The sequence below is a fragment of the Lygodium microphyllum genome, chromosome 14, assembly GCF_053477565.2.
Source record: "Lygodium microphyllum isolate KBCC chromosome 14, Lygodium_microphyllum_v1.1.10, whole genome shotgun sequence".
NCBI classification, from domain to species: Eukaryota; Viridiplantae; Streptophyta; class Polypodiopsida; order Schizaeales; family Lygodiaceae; genus Lygodium; species Lygodium microphyllum.
In genome coordinates, this window is record NC_141148.1 from 143,598,899 (window position 1) to 143,617,834 (window position 18,936).

General features: G+C 43.9%; 1 protein-coding gene across 1 annotated transcript; it reads right to left on the reverse strand.

Moving 5' to 3' along the window:
* Nucleotides 1-23: 23 nt before the first annotated feature.
* LOC148026192 (autophagy-related protein 2-like) lies at nt 24-1,250 on the reverse strand. The gene is made up of 2 exons (XM_087692063.1): nt 813-1,250; nt 24-404 (listed from the first exon to the last, which is right to left on the reverse strand). The coding sequence occupies exons 1-2, from the start codon at nt 984-986 to the stop codon at nt 24-26; spliced, it is 555 nt and encodes a 184-aa protein (XP_087548189.1). The 5' UTR covers nt 987-1,250.
* Nucleotides 1,251-18,936: the final 17,686 nt, after the last annotated feature.

Consider the following 18,936-nt stretch of genomic DNA (forward strand, 5'->3'; position numbering starts at 1 on the left):
AGTTTTATCAAGCCTAAAAGGATTCAAGCCTCACTCTTTCTATGACTGTTGATTTTGGCAGCTTGCTGATATGTCTGTGATGCTGAAAGAAGGATCTCTGGGAGTGTTACAATCAAACTGCACTGGAATGCAACGATAGAGTTTGAGGTGGATGAACTCGAACTTGTGTTCTCTCCTCGAAAAGAGTCAGAGAATGAGGGGCTAACTAATAATTCAACTTCAGCAGAAGTGCCACCACCAGAAGAAGTTGAATTATTAGTTAGCCCCTCATTCTCTGACTCTTTTCGAGGAGAGAACACAAGTTCGAGTTCATCCACCTCAAACTCTATCGTTGCATTCCAGTGCAGTTTCATTGTAACACTCCCCAGAGATCCTTCTTTCAGCATCACAGACATATCAGCAAGCTGCCAAAATCAACAGTCATAACAGAAAGAGTGAGGCTTGAATCCTTTTAGGCTTGATAAAAACCAGTCCCTAAGAACAAGTCCCTATTAGAGAACAAAAGGTCCTTAAGAAAGAAAGGGCTCTGTTGAACAGCAATCCACACCATCCAAACATGAATTGACTTCCAAAATTTTATTCGAATTGGATACCCTACTCAGACAAAAGTCTAGAACGACGCTCGCAAGTTCAAACATAGGCCTAAGATTAGCAATCATGAAGATATGAATGTCAGCAATTTTTTCATGAGGGAAAGAAGAAATGGGATTTCAGTGAATTGTGAACTGCAAGGAACCTGACATTAAGAAAAGGATGGCAACATGGCAAAGGTAACGTATTCCTTTTCAAAGGTGGGGTTCTTTTCTCCTTACCTGTCGGTTGATGTAATCTGTGTTGAGGGCGAGGTCATTGAGCTGCGCGACGCCGGAGCGTAGCTGTACATCGAGCTGCTCCAAATCGAGGTCTCCTTTGATGTACCGGCCCAGGCGCTTCTTGAGCAAGAACTTGACGAGGCGTCTGGTGGCCCATTGCGCGAACATCCTCATACTGGTTCTTCTTTCTTCTTCTTCTCCGCCTCTTCACGATTTCCTTATTATTCGTCAAGGCACGATCAACTGCAGAGCAAGTCGACGACAGGGTCCAAGCACGGGTATGAAAAACCAGTGAGGGACAGGCGATCTCATGGTTGAGCGGAAGCGAGCAAGGCATCAATCGATGTAATAAGAAGAAGAAGAAGAAGAAGAAAAGAAGAATAGAGACAAGACAGGAGAGAGAGAGAGAGAGAGAGAGAACAGCTCGATCGAATTAAGGATGGATGATGTCGTCGGACACACAATAACAAGAAGGAGAGGAAAAGAGGAAAAGCATCCTTTTTGCTCTTTATTATTTTCTTTTTAAATTAATTTTTTCATACGTTTTTAATTTCCAAGGACTATTCGTTTCTTTTCCTTTTTTAAACACCGAGTTTTGAATAGATCGCCACGTAACATGTTGGATCCCTTTATCTCATTGGCGTTCACATAGGGTTTAAGCTAACTGTGTCACTCTTAACAACTGTCCCAAAGCTGAATCCTCTCGCATTGCCCTCCTTGTTGTTGGCTTTGGCACTGATCTATTATCGAGAAACATTGATAAAATGGTTAGGAATCGGTCCATCAATTCAATTACGATCCTGAATAGTCACTATGTGCCTGCACTATTCTTTGGGAATGACAACTCTAGTGTTTTTCAATGGATAAGGCATTTGTTTGATACCTAAATGTCTTTATATGGCAATTTTGTTGTCATCTCTAGCTCGAGTGTGAGCATCTCTAAATTGAACTAGTCTTTATTGCATGGGGTGATCATCCTCATGGCGTATTCAATATGGTCTCAAGCTCATTCAATACAAACAAATCTTCTGCTATCTTGATTGTGCACTAGGTGTGGGTGTCTCTCGCAAATAGTGCTTTGAGTGGCTAGTGGGTAAAATCAAAAGCAAGCTTCAAAGAAGGCATTATTATCACTACTCAATGGCAGGGAGGTAGGTTATTGCAAAGGCCATTATGTCCTACAATCTCTATGTGGCGACCATATTCCCCTTTGTTATCTAGTGATGGTAGATTATAAACGCTCTCATTATAACCTTCCTTTCATCGAGTGGTGCCTAGCAATAGTGGCATGTAATCCCTTGGCAACAACCCGATCTCTACTATTAGTAATGGAATGTAATGCCTTGGCAACATGTGGTCTCTATAAATAGTGGCATGCAATCCTTTGGTCGAGTGGTACCCGACAACAGTGGCATGTAATCCCCTGGCATAGGGGGCCTTTGTTTAGGCATGTTTCTGAGATTATGTTAGTATTTGTCTTTATTGGAAAAGCATAATTATGAGGGTTTTGATGTCGTATATTTGAGTGCTCCCAATGAAGACAAGTCAGATGTTTAACATTTATAATATTCTGGAAGGTGACCTACAACAAAAGAAGACATGATTCATACATGTATCGATAGATTTTGTAGGGTTGGGGACTATATCATGGATGCTTTCTATGATAGACATATTGCAAAGATAGTTCTAGAAACATATATATGTGTGATATGTTTGGTTGAAACATCAAAACTCCATGAGGAGCTATATGGGACATTAATGACATGGGAGAAATCTCAATCAAACCTTGGGCAAGATCATCAAAGGAGGTTCAAATAGTAGAACATGATACAAGTAGTAAAGAAGATACAAGTGAGAAAGGCAAACAAGTCCAAGAACCAAAACTGGCAAGTGATGTTCAGCCCCACTTATCTTTTGATGGTGGAAATAGCAAAAAGAAACATGAAGCTCGGTCGTATTTTGATCAACACTATCATAAATAGCATTGTTTTGGAGAACACTCTTATAGACAACATTCAAATAGGCAAAATTCTTTTGGGCAATCATCTTATGGGCCTCTACACTTATATGATAAGAAGCATAAAGATAAGATCACAATTAGTGAAATGTGGAACGGAAGTGGAAGCATGAGTGAAAGTAAGAAGGAAGCAAGAGCTATGAAGATTCAAGCAAACAAGAGAGAGAGATCTGTGTGTGGAAACTCCAACAATACAATGTGTGTCATGCCTTCCCTTATTTTAGAGCCACTAAAAGAATAAATAATAAATTGATAACGATGGGCGCCTACCACCTACAATGTACAGGTGTGTCAGTACAGTGATCAAACTTATAGTACCATTTTCTAGATGCCTACTTAAGCCCATAAAGACTCTTCTTCAATTTGCACACTAGGTATTCCCTGCCTTGTTGCACAAAGCCCTTAGGCTGTTGCATATAAATATCCTCATGCAAGTCCCCATGCACAAAAATTGTATTAACATCCATCTAATAAAGATCCAAATCCAATTGAGCAACCAAGGTCAATCCCAAGCATAGTATAGTCATCTTGACCACAGGGGAGAATATCTTATCAAAAGTCAACTCCCTGTTCATGTTTAAAACCCTAAGCAACTAATCTAGTCTTATATGTTGGCTTAGGACAGCCAAGGGTATCCTTTAACTTGCACATCTACTTGCATGGCAATGCACTCTTTCCATCAAGCAAGGAAACTAAGTCCCATGTATGATTTTTCTATAGTGAATCAAACCCATACTGCATGGCCCTCTCCCAAGAATGAGAATCACCTCTGCGCATAGTCTCCTCATAGATAAGTGGCTCAACAAAGTCGATCACCATGACATAGTCCATAGAGGGCTCATAACGATTAGGAGAATGTGAAGCTCTAGTGGAGCATCTCAAGACTAGCTATGGGGCATATACAGTATTTCCTCTTTGTCCAACATCATGATCCTACACAATAGGCACATCCTTGGGCACTACATCATCAATAGTATGATAAGCTATCTAACTAGGGCTAGATGTACTATAATAAGAGACTCCTCCTAAAACGTTACCTTGTGTACCTCAATCACTTGCTCTGATCTCATATACATATTTTCCTCATGGAATATAACATCATGTCTGTGGATAGCTTTTTGAGATTGTGGATCCTAAAGGTGATAGCCCATCTCACGTGCATCACCATATCTAAGAAAGATGCATTTGATGGACTTAGAATCCAACTTATTGCATATGGCAGAAACACTCACATCCAAACACTCACAAGTGTGCATATGAGGGAGTTTTACCAAACCATAGTGACTTTGCAAGTCTATCACCAAGAGTAGTGCATGGGGATCTATTAATGAGATGCACAACAATAGTAACTACCTCAGTCCAAAAGTATTATGGTAAGCCTACCTGACTAAGCATACTACGAACTCTTTCCTGAATAGTCCTATTCATGTGCTCTACAACATCATTCTAGGGTGGGGTGTATGGGATAGTGAAATAACACTTAATACCTCTCTTGTCACAAAGTTGTTCAAATGCCTTAGATACATATTCACCCTTATTGTCAATTCTTAGCAAGAAAGCACTAAAACATAGGTAAAACATTTGATTTCTACTTAATAGGATAGACCCAAACCTTATGTGAGTAATCGTGTATAAATATTGTTAACCCCAATGCAAAGAAAGCAAAAAAAAAGAAGAAAAAGATGCAGGGCAAAGTAGAAAAAGGCGGCTCGGCTGAAGAAATAGGAGGAAAAAATACCAAAAGTGCAAGGACAACCTTGAAAGTTCAGGGCAAGCGCAAAAGAGGAAAGGCGCATTTTAAATATAAAAGTGCACTCTAAATCTTTGTAAAAGAGCTCCAAGCTCCCTCCTATGCAATTTGCAAATGTAGACATGCATGGATGAAGGCACAAACAGGAAGGGAATAGGAAAAGATGACCTACGCTGAAATGTCCGGTCATGTAAAAAAGAGATGGGTTCCCAAAGGGGATTAGGGTTTTGTATAAAAGGCAAAAAGTGAATGAAGAAGCTCATTCTTGTGTGTGGCCAAAGCTAGCTCTCCTCCTCCTCCTCTTCTTCTTCTTCTTCTTGCTTGCTTGAGCTTGTGCTTGAGAGAGGGAGTGTGAGGGAGTGAGTGTGTGAGGGTGAGGGATTGTGGTGGAGAAACTCTCCATCTTCTCCTCTCTTCTTCTCTTCTCTTCTCTTCTTTTGTCTCACGCATGGCAATGGAGCATGAAGCTTGGAGCTTGAGGATCGAGCTTGCTTGAGCTTGCGCCTTGGATTGTGGAAGTACCGAAGTGTTTGAGGGAGGAGGTAACTCAATCGAGCATGGAGGTAAGCTCAATACGCTCATAGGTGTGAGAGCACATACATCTATGTGAGAGGTAGCCATTGCACTTGGCTTAAAACACTTGAAACAATAAGCAATCCATGGGCTTTGGTGGTTGAGCAAGAAGCTCTCACATTTTGGTTCCATTGTCGGGACCAACAAATTCAAGATTTGAGTGCTTGTGCACTCCGAATCGAGCATTGAAGTAGGGTTTGCCTTGAACCGGTGGTTGAGATAGGTGGGAAGCAAGGGAATTGAAGAAGTGTTTGATCTCCTTTGCAACTAAAATTTTCTAGTTTTTTGGATTTAGGTAAGTAGATTGGATTAGTATAAGTGGTTGCTTATGATTTGGATGCATTTAGGTAAGAAAAAATCGAAAAAAGTAGAGAAATACACAATAGGGTTTTTGTTGTAATAGCATGCCCAAAACAAGGAAAAAACAGGAAAAAGAGAGCTTTAAGGAATTAACACAGCAAAGAGAGAGGAGGGGGAAGCAACAGGGCAAGAGAGAAAGGGTTTAAGAAGCCAAGAGGCCAGGGGGAGAGCTCAATTGTCATTTCTGAGTGAGGGAGAGAGCTTAACAGAGAGAGAGAGAGAGAGAGAGAGAGAGAGAGAGAGAGAGAGAGAGAGAGAGAGAGAGAGAGAGAGAGAGAGAGAGAGAGAGAGAGAGAGAGAGAGAGAGAGAGAGAGAGAGAGAGAGAGAGAGAGCTACAGGGCTGGAAACGATTTTCTGATTTGCAAACTTCACCACCATGCCTTCGAGCCCACAAGTAAGCTTTGAATGTGCCTTTGTGTTGGATAATTGCTTCCAGGATCATAATTGAGAGATTGGTTAAGGCACATGTGAGATTCGGCAATATTTTCATCATTTTAGACCCTCAGTCACCGCACTCGGATGGATTCCACAGTCGTTCGAGTCCTGCTACCACTCGGATAGTCCGAGTCACAAGTCCACTTGGGCAATGTCACTTAGAACCTGGACCTAATTCGGCTTGGAATGACCATTCACTCAAACTTAGACGATCGAGCACTAGACCACTCGGACTCGGATAGTCCAAACTTGGATTGGCCCACTTGAACACACCCACTTGGACTCGGATGAATCGGACTTGGACGGGTACTCGACTCAAATGTCTGAGTCTAAAACTTGGACGCTGCAACTCGGACACCATCACTCAAACGAGTTGTGCAAGCAGAACCCAGATTTTGGCAAATTGGACCCATCCCAGGGTATGCAAAGGCTAAGCCCAATCTAGACGACACCCTCGTAGGCCTCTAAACATGTAGAACAACTCATAGGGCCATTGGACTTACAAATTGCAATTTGATAACCCAAAAAATGACTGCAGCACTAACCCTCAACCCCATATGCCAATAGAGACCTGGACTCATTGACCAAATTAGCTACCCCTCAAACTACACGTCTAGAACATTGTAGAGACTAGAATGAACCAGCTAGATTGGTTGTTAAATGCATGAAAAGATCAGGAAAAGTGTATGCTACAATGTATTGTTTTCATTGGATTCGCACATCATGATTGAACATTTGATGTGCACCAGAAAAGTTGATAGCCCGATTTTGCACAATGCACTAAGCACATCACTAGCATATGAATGCATGTAACATTGATAATTGTTTTGAATAATAAGGAATTCATGCAAGATAAGATAAGCTGAATGAACCCACTAGTAAGAGGAGACCCCCCAAACATTAAATAATAGCCAAGGATCCCAATCACCGAACACTGACAGACATGAATCATCGAGCCACTTAGGGAGCAACAACAATAAGCATGATTAGAGATGCAACTCTACCTAACTTGATCAATTTGATCGACGCCCTAGTTTCTCAAGAAGTCAGCAATATGTTAGCAGCCAGTACGAATCCAGAAAATAAAGAGCTTGACTTGGGAGAATTCCCAGTCGAAACCTAGCAACCGATGGCTTGGTATGACCTTCAAATCAAAATGAAGCATCATGATAGACCAGCCGAGGACATCATAGCTAATCTCGAGGAAGAGCAGAGATTGGCAAGGAAAGCACTGTAGGTTATGACTACCTACAACCAAGAGTAGCGAGCTCAAAAGCTAAGGCTAGACATAGAAATACGTGAGGTCCAACGCGTCTCAACTCTCACCAATAGAAACAGGACATAACCAAATGTTGAGAGGGAGAGAGCCCTAGAGGCAGATCTTACACTAAGCGAGCTTCTCATGAAGAAACTCTTAGATAACAAAGTTGTAGAACAGAGCGGAGCAGCCTTGGCAGCTTCATTGTTAGTAGGACTAGAAATCACCTCGAATTCCAGGAGCCAGACCAAGATACCTATAGTTGCCAAGCAACTCGACAAGTACTAGCTCGATAATTGTTAGAACATCAAGCTCCTACTACTCTTCAGTTGGTCTATCTTTATGTGTGTGACCAACATTAGCTGGATACAGCTATACACGTGTGTGACATTCAATAAGTCGGTGTAGTTAGTGACTTAACCACAGTTAGTCTTGGTTAGTCATACCTATGTGTGTAAGTCTCTTTCAGTGAGTATGATGGAAGAATAATGGAAGAAGAACAACAATGAGCTGCAATAATGACCCGTATAGCTTTGTGGAATAGTTCGAGCAAGTATGCAAGGCTAACGGCTTCTTGAACCTTGCTCAATGCACATAAGCTTTTGGACTTTGCCTATGAGATAAAGGACGGACGTGGTACACTAGTCTAGACAATGCTAAACGCAATGATTTCAATAACCTCAAGAGTCTCTTCATGAAGAGATTCTTTGAGGTGGGATACTCTGATAACGTCATCGTTAGATTAATGAATGTCAGTCAAATTAGAAGGATAAGGAGGATATTTGAGACTATGTCACCCATGTGTGGAGTCTCTTTAAGAGAATCGCAGAGCAGCCTGCATAGTGACCTAGCAAACAAACAGTCTCCATTGTGTGCATAAGCGGGATTCAAAGTGAAGAGCTATACAAGGCCTTGGTGAGCAACTCAACCCTGCAAAGGGATGTGCTAGGTAGGCTCTTCGAAGAAGCCATACAAGTGGATGGCCTACTTAAGGAGAGGAGCTTGAGACCCACAACCTGAGACAGCACCCTCTCTAGAACCTTAGAAAGGGCTATGACCAATGGTGAAAGATCTAACCAGAGCACCCAAGCCAAGGGAAAGAGTGCCGACTAGAGCCAGGAGTTGGCGGATGTGAAGCTAGAGTGGGCTAGGCTATAAGAGATGATGAGAAGGCCCGCACGACCTCACGTGCAATGCATGCATTGTGGAGGAAACTACCTTTCGACCAAGTGTATGGATCCTAGATCCAAACCTTGTGCCAATTGCGGTAGGTTTGGCCATGATGCAATACATTGCTGATTACCGAGGTGATTGCCATACCCACAACCATACAATCAATCTTACTACTTGGGGAATAGACTACCATATTACAGAAGGGGAGCTCCACTAGCTCTCACAACACCTTATGATTCAAAGCCAACTATCCCTACTAGGGTGGACATCAATCCCATAGGGATACCTAGACCACCTGGACCCATCGTGACCCATCCATCTATTAGATATGCTCAATGCCCCACCCTCATAAGGTGCCACCAATGATCCATGGTGCTCAAAGTTGTAAGGCCCCCATTATGAGGAGAAGCCATATGTGAGCCCGGATATTGGTTGAGTCCTAACTTTTATGTCAGATGAGGTCTATATGACCGAATGGCAAAAAGGTGACCGTTGTGGATCTAATCTTTGGGTTAGATGGAGTAGTTAAGTTGGTAGCAACTCGAGGCACATTACATTGAGTTGTGGGGTAAGGGAGTTATCAGGGGCCCCTATTTTGGGGTCCGAGGAGAGCACCCCAGCTCAACAATAAAGGGAATATTCCTTAGTCGACTAATGGAGGCTCATATGGTAGGTTGGTCAGGCCGACCTAACCACCTTCATGGGCTATAAAAGCCAAACCCCTTCATAGCCATCTATCATCTATCTTTCACCCAATTAGATTTGTTCTAGCTAGCCTTAAGCCCTTCACCTATCTTCTGTATAGATCACCATCAAATTTCACGGTGGAAGTGCATGGGTGGATAGCGCCATCTTTGTATCAGTTGTTTGGAGCTAAATATTTTTTTACTATTCTCCTCTTATCTATTGTGTATTCTCTATCTCTTTCTCAAATTCTGTTCATTGCATTGTGTAATTTTTACATGGTATCAAAGCCCAATGGGCCCTAGGGATCGAAGAGTGTGCAAGAGGCAAAGGCTTCAATAGCAAAGAGGAACGATGTCATCTTCCAAAAGTAGTTCTGTTGCATTAGGAAGTGGTGTAGGAGGTGGTGCTACTATACCAGCTATTCAAACACTAAGGATTCATCCACCAACCTTTAGCGAAGATCTTCTACGAGCTTGGAAACGAAGAAATGCAGATGCATTGTGTGCCTTAGTTACAAGCTATTCTGTGATAGTGTTCTGACTTTAATTCAGCATACAACCAAAGCATCAGAGGCTTGGAATGTACCGAGGAGTCAGTATGAAATGTGAAACCAAACAAGGATTTAAAACTTGGAGAATCAACTAGCAGCAGAGAAGTTTGCTGAAGGAGAGACGACTGAAGCATTCATCACTTAGATTAAGAATTTGCACGACTAGATGGCTGGCACTGAGATACAAAAGACTAGCGAGGAGCTAGCTCGAAGGTATCTTTGAATTTGTCCACAATATTTTGATGGACTAGTAACTGCCCTTAATACTCAGGTGAGACCTCAAGCTTTGACTTTTGAGGAGTTTTGTGCATCATTGATGGAGGAGGAGTTGAGGTTGAAAGCCCGAGAAGGAAGCAAGAATGGAGATGCTACATTCTTTGCCAATGCAAAAGGCAAAGGTGGTTCCTCCACCAAAAATGATGGTGACAAAAAGAAGAAGAGCGGTAAGAAGAAGTTTCAAGGAGAGTGTTTTTATTGCAAGAAGAAAGGACATGCAATCACAGATTGTCATGTTAAGGAGGCAGATGAAAAGAATGGTATCCTTAAAAGTAAAGGAAAAGAGACAGTCAATACGGCTAAAGCACAATGTAGAGGCGAGCACAAGCTCTACCACCAAGACCCACGGACCACTTATTGTTCAAGCATTTCAAGCAAGCACTAATGGCTACCTCTCACATAGCCAACACATCGTATCTCTCCTTTACAAATATATGGAGCTTACCTTGATGCTCGATTAAGTTGCTTTCTCTCTCAAACACTCCGATAGCTCCACAATTCTTGATGCAAGCTCAAGCATCCTCAAACCTCCACCTCCAAGCTCCATCCTCCATAGCCGCACGCGAGATAAGAGAAGAGAAGAAGAAGAGAGGAGATGGTGGAGAGCTTCACCTCCTTGATCCCTCACCCTCACACCCTCACACACTCGCTCCCTCACACTCTCACACTCCCTCCCTCAAGCACACACAAGCAAGCAAAGAGAAGAGAAGGAGAGGAGAAGATGAGTCCACTTTGCCACACACCAAAGAATGAGCTCTCATTCATCTTTTGAACTTTATATACAAATCCCTAAATCCCATTTGGACGGCCATCCCCTTTTTACATGGCCGGCCATAGTCTAGGCCATTTTTTCCATTGTCCTCCTATCTTCCTAGCTTCCTTCCTATCGTCTATCTACCTTTACAACTTGCACGGGTGAGAGCCCGCCGACACTCTTAAAATAAATCATGGTGTGCCTTGCGCTCTTTTACAAAAGCATTGACTTGCGCTATTTCTTGTGTGCCTTTCTCCTTGACTTAGGACTTTTCTGCACTTCTTGTGTTTCCATATTTCCTTAGCGCGCCTTCATCTCCCATTTCACTTTTGCCTTGCTCTTATCTTCTGCTTTAGAATTTTCTGATTTTCCACCTTGTTTGTTTGAGGGCTAGTTCATCTAAGGGTTAACATTAACCCCCTCCTAGATGAGTGCCAATCCCATGGCACTTGTTGGTGGTGAGAGGGACGGTGGTGTTGGGTGGCCAAGGACTTCTTGAGGTTGTGGACATACTGTGTTGAGGGTGTGTTGGAGGGATTTCTTAGACTGGAAGGCTCTTGAGCCAAGTAGGGGCCCTGACATTGGAGGGATTTATGGAGATGAGAGGCTCTTGAGTGTGAAATGAGCCCTGGTATTGGAGGGATTTATGGAACTGAGAGGCCCTAACGTTGGATATGGAGGGATTTTGAGGGGCATGTCTATCTTTGAAATTGAAAATGATGCTAGATGGATCCATCATTTGACTCTCTGTTTGAGTTCACCTACGTTGTTCCCAATGAGCTTCTTCATTCACTTTTCGATGGGACTGTTGCATCTGCCCCTTGGTTGGTTGTGCTTTGCCTAATGGCACATGAGATAGGATGGGAAGGGAATTGCATGGATGATGGGGACTCTGAAGCTGGTGGCGGGGCCTTCACGTGTACCTGGAAAGAAAAGAAGGTGCACTGCTTGGGGTGTGTCTGGCTGACCGTGGAGTGCATGGTGCCGATGCTTGTGGAACCGGGAGATGGGTCTACCTTGGGCAAGCCCTTGGTGGTGTCCCACACTTGAGGACCGAGTTGGTGTAGACGAAGGGTGCGGTGAGTGGAGCTTATGGTGACATGTCTAACCATAGGCGAGTGGTACCTCCCTAGGTGTGTCCTACCCTTGTTGTGCCCTAAGCATGTGTTGTGGGGGGTGGGGCTATGTATGAAAACACTAGGTGCAATGATTTGTGGAGTGCAATGTGCTTTTCCTTTTTCTTTTCTTTTCTTTTCTCTTTTTTTTTTGGATACCAGGGGTACTCTCAAACTCTTATGATCTTCCACGAATGAGTCGCGAGGTGGTCTTAGGGATTTAGTCAAAAAGGTGCGGCTTTGCAGGTATTCCTTGATGTTAGCCCTCGCATTGAGCGGTGTGGTTGACAAAAAAATTTGGTCGCACCTCGTAAAGTGGCTATCATTCATGTCTTCAAGGATCCTCATGCAAAATGAGGGAAGCAGGGTTGCCCTCATCATGAGCCTAGCCATATCGCAACTATCTATTCCTAGGTTAATATAAAAAAAGAGTGGGGGGAGGTGGGCTTCATTTGCTACTATTGGCTTTTGTTTAAGCAGAAACCTAATGATCCTCAGGTAATTACAAGTGGTTATGAAGGCTGGGTCTGGGCAGGAAGAGAAATCCTCGAGGAAGCGATTAATAGAAGGGCGCAAGTCCCCTACTCTAAAGGTCATGCATTTCTCGAAAGTTGTTGTGTTGACATTGTAGATCTTCAAAAAGTCATACATGCCATGCACCCCCTATCGTAATCCACTCCATATCTGCGAGGGTAGGGCATGTAGGCAGGATCATTCCGTTCTTCCTATAGCGCGCCGCAGAAGGCCATCCATGCATCAAAATTGGTGTCCCAAATCCTCCTCCGCCACTTTAGTTGCGCCTCTTGGACGATTTTGGGAACCTGATAGACCTTGTCTTGTCAGTAGTCTGTGGGTTTGGGCACTGAGTTGTTCTTTCACGCTCCGAATTTCTTTCTGATGCCCAAAGGCTTGCCGTGTTATCTCTAGTCGTAGAGCTGCGGCAACCTCTCTTTTGGCCTCTAGCTCCACAACAGCGGCCTTCTTCTCTTCCTTGGCCCTTTCTAGTTGGGCTAGGAGTTCAACCACACAGGCGCCATAGTCTGTAGCCGTGGGCATCGTTGGCTTCTAGCTTTTGTCGCTTTGGGTCTTGCCTGGACTCGACGTCTGCCGCGTAGGAAACCTTTTGGCTCCTGCCCCTGGCACCATTTCTTATACTTTTGTGACCAGGAATTGCATCATGGACATGAGCTGAGTGGTGTCCATGGCAGACACTAGCTCTTGCGTGGTGGAGGTGGTGGTGGTGGTTTGAGGCATGAGAGTTGAAGGGAGGGGGTGCAATGGGGCCTTGCCCTTTCCCCCGCGACAATTGGGTCTGCTTCAATGCTGTCGCTTGGTTCGCCTTCGTGCTATGGGCTCAAGGTGGCCATTCCTTTGGAACCATAGGGCTCCTCTACAGACCTGTGCATGGCCTCCATCATGTCTTCATCTTCCTTTCTTTTTAGCTATTTTGCCTCTCTCTCGGCTCTTCTCTTTCTCTCATCTTTGGCCCTCTTGGACTCTTTTTGGGCCTTCCTCAACTCAACCCATTCCTTCGTTGTCATCTCCTTTTGCAGCTTTGATGGGGTTCCCTTTGTCTGTGCCTTCGGCTCTCCTTGGCCGGGACTGCGTCTCTTGCTCTTCCTTATCACTTATAGTCCTTTCGCTCAACTGCACCTGTTCATGGTGAGGCAGTTGCAGTTAGGAGTTTCCCCTATTCCCTCTCCACCTTCCTCTGTGTCCTTCAAGGCCTCCTGGTGGACGTTGGCCATTAGGATTCCACAGAACCTGATGGTGGATGCTTTGGAGGAGGACTTCTTTCGAGCTGATCTTGTTGTGGAGGTCAGGGATTCTCCTCCTACCACCGTTCTACTAGTGGTCAAAGCTTTCACTGAGCTTTCCATAGTTTTGCGCACGAAGGCGTTCCAATATATTTCATTTGGGGATCCTGCTGCGATGCTCTCCAACAACGGCACCTTGATTCTGTTCATAAGGGCATTGTACCTTTGATTGGAAAAGAGAGTATGGACCATCTTTGCATACAGCTTGATCTCAGGATTTGGAATATCTACTAAACTTATCCCATCCACTGTGCATATGGCAGCCTTGTTCATCCCTAGCATGCCATACATGTCCCTCTTTGGGCGTCACTCGGTTCTGCTAGTTAAGCCTAGGGCCTTCTCCACCACCTCAAGGCTCAATTCCACCTCTACTTGGTGGGCTTCTTCCCCTTTCTTGATTGTCACCCTACCACAGTTCCTTTCGGCATTGAAGCCCCTCAGAAACTATGTGCATTTTTTGTATTGACTGCTTGCCCAACCTTTTCTATGTACTTTAGTAGGCTGCACTGGTCCACTAGTCATTTTATGGGTGGCTCTTCCATGATGACGCCCTCTAGGTTCACGGCGTGCTTGAATGTGAACTGGCCATAGCCCCTCGTTTCTATTGTCAAGCCATACTTAGCTTGCTCTTCCTCCGTGAATAGAAGCTTGTTGCCTTTATCTTGCCCTGCTATTTTAGGTTCCTATCATATATCATGGTTCACCATTACTATTCCTATGACATTTTTTTGCTGGAAAATAAACATGAATTGATCATGCTTTTACGGCAAGAAGAACATGCTTTAAGCAACAAAAAGAATTTCCCCTTGAGCAGTTCTATTCATTTTTAAGATCTTATGACACTTTTCCTTGATTTCACATTTCTTCACCTTTACCCGCTCCCCCCTTAGGAATGAGAAGAATCATTCCTAGGATTGGACATGGGAGAGGCAATACATTTGAGCACCGTAGGGTGCTATTTACTTGGGAATAAACCAATTATAGAAAATAGGGTTGTAATCCAATTGGGCATGACAATCGAGATTACGAGGGCTAATGCATACTTGGGTAATGTAAGTCATGACATCGGTTAGAAAGTCACTCGAGTTGATGCGGCTAGCCACATGTAGCTCTTCTTCTGTAAGGATATGATCAATGTAAGGATGGGGCAAGACCTGGTCGTCTAGGTGTTTGGATCGAGTGGTGGCCAAGACCCTAAATGAGGTTAGTGCTATGTAAATCAGGTCATACTCAATTGTCTTGATGGCACGTCGTTGCTCAGCATTAGTCATCATTTGGCAACCCTGTTTCTCCCATTGGAGATGTAGGTTACCCGATTTTTGTAGGAATGAGGAGTTAGAGTCAACAAGGCAAGTAAGCTCCTCAATCTCAATGGTTGATGCAGGCCTTTCGAGCTTGCGGTAGGATGTTATTAATCGTCTGATTAATGCATCCTCTTTTGAGATTTCACCATTATCGATCAACTCCTTTGAGACTTTGGGGGATGTTACGGTTATAAACTTGTATTCTTCCCAAGTGTAGGAACCTCGGTAGCAAGGGGTTCATCAAGCAAGCCAAGGTCAAGTCTTTCGTAGTTCCTAGCAAATGTGGAGAAGGTGGTATCCAAGAGCTTGATGCAAGTTACCAAGTCATCTCTCGTATTCTTAGTAAGGTCCTTAGCGATTGATAGAAATGAACGTCGCTTGTAGGAAGGCCTAAGGCCAGCTGGTGGTTGAGGTGAAAGGGAGCTAGACACTAATGGTTCAATGGGGGAATGATGTGACAGTGGTATGTCTATAGGTAGTTCCTTAGCTTGGTCGATGGGATCACTGCTGCTTTGGGGTATTGAGGGTGGCGTCAGGGGCATGGATGGTACTTTTCCCATCTCATGTGCAGCCACTGGGGTGCCAATCTCTCCAGTCTTAGATGATTTTGGGGTGTCATGCGTCTATGTGGTTTGATAGGTTGATTGGGGTTTGTTGACCACCCACAGCCATGGTGGGTTCTGTAGTCTTGGCCGCTTAGGTTTTTTGGGTGTTCACTGCATTAATAGGAGCGTGGCTTCCTGGAGATGGGGGGCACGTGATGGGCGTGAATGGACCGTGCTTCTAGCATGTTTCTTCTTGAGCACCCATATACATGTGTTGCCTTCATAGTATCCTTGAGCTTGCAACAAATTTTTGGGGATCTAACGAGGTGTGACTCTGTGCTGCGATAGCGTCGAATCGGTTGTTTAGGGTTTGAATGATGGTTGTGAGCCATGCGGGGCTGTGTTTATTGGCCACCACGGGTAGGTCGTTTCTGGTGCTTTGGCACCCATTTAAGTGCATGATTTGGGACTTTGGGGATGGCCTTAGGTGGCGGTGGTTGTAGTCTAGGTGGGTTGCGGTGGCTCATGACCCTCCTCCCTAGGCTTGGTCTTAGGTAGTTCTATCGGTGGCATGGCGGGCTTGGGTGGAGCCTCGTTGCCCTTGCTAAAAGCTGTCACAATTTGAATGTTGCCAATGGCCATGTGAATACGCTACAGATCATAATCTACGGTGCATTGCACCTCTTTCTTAGAGGTGCGTCCTAATAACGATTCTTGACATGCATCCTTTGTGTCAGGCAATACATAGAAGATGGCAGATAGGCTCTTAGACTCGATAGAGACTGTGATCTTGCATTTCCCTAGGAGTGTATATGACCTTCCCCCAAATGGGCTATGTTTAGAGTTGGTGGGCTGTAACTGTGGCTAACCAATGAGGGTCCAATGCATGTGATTTAGAATGTTACAGTCAGCTCCCTCGTCAATCAAGACATCAAAAGTATGCATGCACCGAGTAGTATCCGTGATGCATAGGTATGCTAGTGCTACTACCTCTTCATCCTCATCCTCTAGTTCGGTGATGGTGGCTACACAAACATTGACAGGGGCTTCTAGCATGGGGGGCTCATGTAGTGGGTGTGCAGGAAGTTAGTACTTCTTTATGCGACTGCCGTTAAAGAAGCCTATGCCTTCACCTTCAAGGGTTTCAAGTTCCACATTGCCCCTCCTACTAATGATGCGCACTCGGAAAGGTCCCAACCCTCAAAATTTCATTTTCTACTTGTGACCCTTTACCGAGTAGAGGAAAACAAGGTCTCTTTGCTCAAAGTCATGTTGTTTGACATGCTTGTTGAATCACATCTTTCACCATGCTTGCTCACAAATTAGGGTGTGGGTAGCTAGGAGCCGAGTCTCAGTGAGTTGTTCCAATTCCATGAGGCGGTTGGTCCAAGCTTCCCTCCCCTCCCATCTCTCATGCAATGCTATCCTCATGCTAAGGACAAGGAATTTTAATGGAAAAATTGCCTCATTGATGGGACTTGAAATGGGCCGGCACTGGCTATGGCACTAGCTGGACCTCATGCTCATAACAGACGAACACACCCTCACGGCTTCGCGGACCAGGAGCATCAATTTACTGCTAAAGGACAAATTGCCCTAAAGCCTAATCTATGCGTTTATAGTTTTGTAGTTTTGTAGTCCAACGTTTCCCTTTCTATAGACTCCACAGAGGGAGAACCCATACACCTTGGCAATAAAGGCCACGATAATCACACACATGGGAGGAAACCTCTCGGTACAAACACCGCGGCCCCACTACAGCTGTCCTACATCGTAGGGATTGGCCCCTTGATGCACTGCTCAACATATAAAACAAATGAACAATATCCACTCTTCATTTCAAAAGTAATCCAGGAGATATACCATGTTTCCTCACTTAATAATTCCACAAGAAATGAACGTCTATCCTACGGCTTAGGATGCCTTTCCACACTCAACGTAGTCATTGTCATTGAAAACAGGTGCTATGCATCCAGGTTTTATATTCCGATACCATAGTTTCATGCACATGCAAAGGTGAATGATCCTAAAGTGCTCAAACGTCATTTTCAAATCAGCAACGTGCTTGTGCACAACCAAGCTTTAATGCTTATTCTCTAACGCGTTGCGGCGATGAAAGGATAGCACCGAGACAATACTCATGCTACTATCCTCTTAATTAAAATAGCACGGACTCTAAGACATGAAATGCATCAGAAAATCAACAACAATTAGCATGCAAATCACACCATTCAAACATCCCAACCCCCTACGTTTAGGTATTGCTTTCGTTGCATAGGTGTAGAGGTTCATTTTAGCATGTTTTGATGTAGAAAAAGCGATAAATCACAAACTTTAACAAAGAGATAGGGCAAACTGAGGCCAAACCTCATGCTTTGCCACTACCACACATCCACAAACAATCATTATATTTTTCCTTATTTTTCCAAGACGTATTTCTATTTTTTTCCTTATTTTTTCTATTTTCTTGAATTATTTGGCAATAAAATATACTGTTTTCTGGTTTTTCTTATTCCAATCACTTCAGCATACTAACATTTAATTTATCTTTCATATTCCCCCCATGGGAACACTTTTCCCCCACCCGAAACGGAAAAACTACAATTTTACCACTTAAAAACTGCATTTCGAGTTTACGGGAATTAAATGAAGCATGTAAATCATTGCAAAACCAAGATTTTCTGATCAATAGCAATTAATCATAATGCAAACAGCCCACAAACAAATTTTCATCCAATAAGAACATAACTATCATCATAAACTATAAAAAATCCTTCATTTTCTTCATAAAAATGGTCATACCGTGTTTTTACGTAACCCGAGATGCCTTGAATGAATGCATAACCAGCAGATTGAGCCTCCATTGCTCTCAATCCAATGCTGTACTTCAATCTTCAGCATCTCCATCAATCTTCATCACCACTTTCTTCATTCTCCTTCCCCGGTTCCTTCATCAAGGTGGCACACATGAACATCCCATAGAGAAGAGAGAGAGGGAGGAGAGAGAAAGACTATAATCTGTTCTTCCCATCCAGGCAGCCATTGCTCACACGAAGGGTGGCGATAGAACCAGCCCATAGGGAGAAGATGCCCCCCAATGTCTGTTACATGACTTCTTCATAGCCCCACATCATGATGAGAGAGGAGGAGGGCGCATTTTTCACTGTGTGCTGTCGCCATATCTCTTCTTCTCTCTCCACGATTTGCATGAAAAATTTAGGGGGGGGGTCCAAGGCTCCAAAGGGCACCCCTTTTGGTCCTCTCAAATGCCCACCTTTTCATATCTTGCCAATTTGTAGCCACTTCCTCGTCCTGGCTTCGATTCGAGCTCTGAAAAATCCTGGGCGTCCGGCTTAACATCCCGCACTGACTGGCAGCTCCTGACATCCCGCACGACAGTCGAAGAAATTATCAAAAATCCACAAGTATCGCTCGGGTGCCTTTTAAAAGCCGTCTTTCACTTGGTGCTTAAAATCGTCCTAGCTGGAACCGCCGCCTTCGATGTTAAA

What these genes read in the sequence shown, in the direction of transcription:
- LOC148026192 (XM_087692063.1), bottom strand. Translation starts at nt 986, where the DNA reads ATGAGGATGTTCGCGCAATGGGCCACCAGACGCCTCGTCAAGTTCTTG. An exon ending in CAGATTACATCAACCGACAG is followed by an intron (nt 405 to 812) that starts GTAAGGAGAAAA and finishes TGATTTTGGCAG; the next exon opens with CTTGCTGATATGTCTGTGAT.